The sequence below is a fragment of the Dendrobium catenatum genome, unplaced genomic scaffold (genome assembly GCF_001605985.2).
Source record: "Dendrobium catenatum unplaced genomic scaffold, ASM160598v2 fragScaff_scaffold_1063, whole genome shotgun sequence".
Lineage (NCBI taxonomy): Eukaryota > Viridiplantae > Streptophyta > Magnoliopsida > Asparagales > Orchidaceae > Dendrobium > Dendrobium catenatum.
In genome coordinates this window covers 362,544-366,317 of record NW_021319525.1, presented here as the reverse complement: position 1 = coordinate 366,317, position 3,774 = coordinate 362,544, and the positions used below count along the sequence as shown (strand labels likewise).

At 44.6% G+C, this 3,774-nt stretch overlaps 1 protein-coding gene across 1 annotated transcript; it reads right to left on the bottom strand.

The window, feature by feature from the left end:
* Positions 1-376: 376 nt before the first annotated feature.
* On the bottom strand, positions 377-1,096 carry LOC110095183. The gene has a single exon (XM_020820615.1). It carries the CDS (start codon positions 1,094-1,096, stop codon positions 377-379), a length of 720 nt encoding a protein of 239 aa, XP_020676274.1.
* Positions 1,097-3,774: the final 2,678 nt, after the last annotated feature.

Below are 3,774 nucleotides of genomic sequence, written 5' to 3'. Positions count from 1 at the left end.
GCATAGGAAACTACGAATCCCAGAAAATATACAGCAGACGAAGCAAACTCACACTTACTTGGATTCAAGTATAGTTGATGTTGGCGGAGAACAGTCAGAATCTTGGACAAATGTTCCAAGTGAAGTTCAGGCTGGTACTATATATGAGAATATCGTCGAAATAAGCAACGCATCAATCGTTGATAAATGGCTTAAGAACCTCTATCATTAGCCGCATAAAGGTCGAAGGCGTGTTACAAAGCCCAAAGGGCATGACCCGCCACTCGTATAAGCCATGGCGAGTTTTGAATGCCGTCTTCCACTCATCGCTAGGACGAATTCGGATCTGATGGTAGCCACTTCGGAGATCCAACTTTGAGAAAATGGTGGCTCCGGATTACTTTTCTAGCAATTCTTCCACTCGTGGCACTAGAAAACGATACTTGACGGTGATTTTGTTGATTGCGCGGCTATCCATACACAACCGCCAGGATCCATCCTTCTTTGGGAACAACAACGCTGGTACGGCGCATGGGCTTAGGCTGGGCTGGATCAAGTTGTTCTTTAATAGTTCATCCACCAATTGTTGAAGAGCTTGATGCTCCATTGGACTCAAACGGTGATGAGGCAAATTCGGCAATGTCGATCCCGGAATTAAATCAATCTGGTGTTGCAGAGACCGTAAAGGTGGTAGCGCCGTTGGTGCAGGGTCAGCCAATACATCCCGAATTTGGTCCAATAAATGCTCTATTGGCGGTTGTTTCATTCTGCTCTCACTCATGGGCGTAGATTCCCTGAGGACTAAAGCAAACAACAGAGAATGTTCTTGATACAAATTCAATAAGGCATTACATGTAACAAAGTGAAGCACCGCCGGCACCTGGTTTGTTTTATCTCCCTGTGACGAATGAGGTAATAAACGCAGTCGTCGGCCTTTCCACTCCAAAGAGTAAGTGTTGGCGCGTCCATCATACATAGCTCCTACATCAAATTTCCATGGACGGCCCAATATTAAATGGCAGACATCCATATCAACTACGTCGCATAACACCTCACATGAGTAATGCTTCCCAATGGAAAATTGAACTCGGCGCATATCCGTGACCGCGATTTCCATGCCTTTATTGACCCAGCTAATTTTGTAAGGTTGGGGGTTCTTCGCGTTTTCAATTGGAGTGCTTGTACCACAGCACGAGAGACCACATTCTCCGTGCAACCACTGTCCACCAACAAGTCACACACCTTTCCGCCTATGGTGCATTTCGTTTTGAAGATGGAATGCCTCTGCGAATTGAGTTGTTTCTTTGGAGCTAGAAGCAATTTTTCCAGCACGCACATTAGAGGTTCGCCTTCATCCGCAACCAAGTCATCGACGTCTTCTGTATTGTCTTCGTCTTGACGTTCCTGTTCGGACTCCGCTTCCCCGTCGAGTAGTTGTAACTGTTGTCTGTTTGGGCATTCATTCGATTTATACCTTGGTTGAAAGCATCTGAAACATTTGAGTCCTTGTGGCCTTGGATAAGGATTGCTCTAATTGGACCCCGTGGCTTGACCGTCATTTTGGGTTCAACATTTGGTTTCAACGAACTCGCGGACGCGCTTTGATCCCCCATGGGCGGTGTTTTGCGAAAAACTGTTCCTAGCATTTTGGCGATTTCAAACCCAGTCTCTACTGTATTTCTCCGGTTTGAACTACCTCTTCCATGCCGAGCCAGCTGCAGTTCTGCTTTGAGAGCAATATTCACAGCTTGAGAGAGGGACCAAACTGAGTTTAATTCTAATTTGTCTTGAATGCTGTCTTTCAAGCCACCGATGTATCGGGCGACTAGCTGGTTAGTGGTTTCATTTAGATCATTTCTCGCCGATAAACTATAAAACTCTTCTGTGTATTCGCTGACTGATCTATGATTTTGCGAGCAATGCTGGTACTTCAAGTATAACATCTGCTCATAATCTGTAGGCAGGAAATGTGCACGCAGAAGTCGCTTCATCCGCATCCAGCTCCGAACAGAACCCCGTCCTTCTCGCCATCGGGATTGCAACAACTGAGACCACCACGCGCTTGCGCCACCCTTGAGTCTACAGGCGACATACTTGACTTGTTTCTCCGGCTCGATCTCCATATAATCAAAAAAAGTTTCTACAGATCGTTCCCAGTCAAGATAGTCTTCAATATGCAGTTTGCCATCGAAGAAGGGAATGTCTAATTTGACACGAAATTCTCCCTAGTGTCGGTCTCGACCTTGGTAACGCCTTGGCCGCCTCTCGTCGAGTTCTACTTCTGAATCGGACAATCCGGTCGCCAAGTTGGTATCGAATTCCTCCTCCGAATCCGACAACTCCGGCATCAATGTTGCTCTCCGTTGAACTCGATGCGGAAATCCCCTAAGTCCATCAACAAGGGTAATCAAGGTCAGAGCAGGTCTGCCCAACCTCTGTGGAACTTCCCCCTGTCTGACGATTGGTGGCCCTAGTCGTAAGACAGTCGTAAGGCGGTCTACAGCCGCAACTATCTCATCCAGGCGTTTCTCAACGCCAGCGTGTGCAGCCCAAAGTGCCTCCAAACTCCGGTCATCTCTGCTCGCCGCACGCTTGCTGGACTCTGCCATCTTACCTAGCCGCTAGCTCTGATACCAACTGAAGAGGTATGCTGTGGTCGAAGCAGGTTCACAAACACAAAACAATCCAGAAGGCAATGGAGCAGTAAAAGGCAACAGCCTAAAATGTATATTTCATTAACTGGTTCTCTCTGCTTCTCATGGAGAAGATAAACACTAAGCTAAAACTATAAGTGGAAAAAGCCAAAAGTAAAATACTGCTCACATACTAAATAAGGTAATTAGGATAGTGGTGCTAACGGAAAGCTGCAAAAATAACAATAAAGTAAAAAGGTAGTGTGCCCTCATAATTGGCTAGCCATTGATCCACGTGGCAAAGATGCACCGCATCATGAATATGTTGAAACTAATAAAACGATTAAAAAAAAATCTAACTAATAAAAGGAAAGAAGGATAAAAAAAGATTAAAAAAATTCCTATATTACTCAATGCAAACTCAAGGGCCACAATAACCCAGACGGTTGGAAACTTTATCATGAAATGAAGCCCAAAAATCTTATAAGAACGAAGCATGGACCAACTATCACTGCTAGAGAACTGTTAAAGCTTAATACTATAGAGAAGTCTGACCCAAAAATCACCTGGAGATTCCATATAGAAAACTACATTTGCAACCATTCAAACTGTTTTGGCCCCAACATTTGAACATAATAAGAGTAGGGGAGGCTGGAATTTTTGTTTCTGCTTGTGTATGAAGCAGATGCCACCGCAGAAATGAGAAAACGTTTTTTTTTTTGTGTAAATCTAAACAATACAAATAGAAAAAAGAATACAAATACAGAAACCAATATTTCTTGGATAAATCTAAACAATACACAGAAAAAGAATACAAATGCCACCGCAATCTCACAAAAATCGTTAATGTATACTCACCGCAAGCGATTTTGCTTCTCGAACTAGATGAGACGCCGGAGGCGGAGAAGAAGACGACGGAGTCAGAGAAGATGAAGGAGGTGGAGAATGCCAGCCACGCGAGAAGAATAGGGTTTTTTTTTTCTCGTGCCACATGAGCGAATACAAAGAGTCTGCTGTCCGCTCATAACGCATCCCAACCGTCCATTTTTTTTAGCGAACAGACCGGTTACAGGAAACAGGAATCGGTTTGCCGGTTTGGCGGTCAAATCGCCGGTTCGAGCGGTTTGAAGCCGATTTTCAGCAAAACAGGTTTTAGTTTGAA

Coding starts and splice junctions, on each gene's coding strand:
- LOC110095183 (XM_020820615.1), bottom strand. CDS start 1,096: ATGGAAATCGCGGTCACGGATATGCGCCGAGTTCAATTTTCCATTGGG.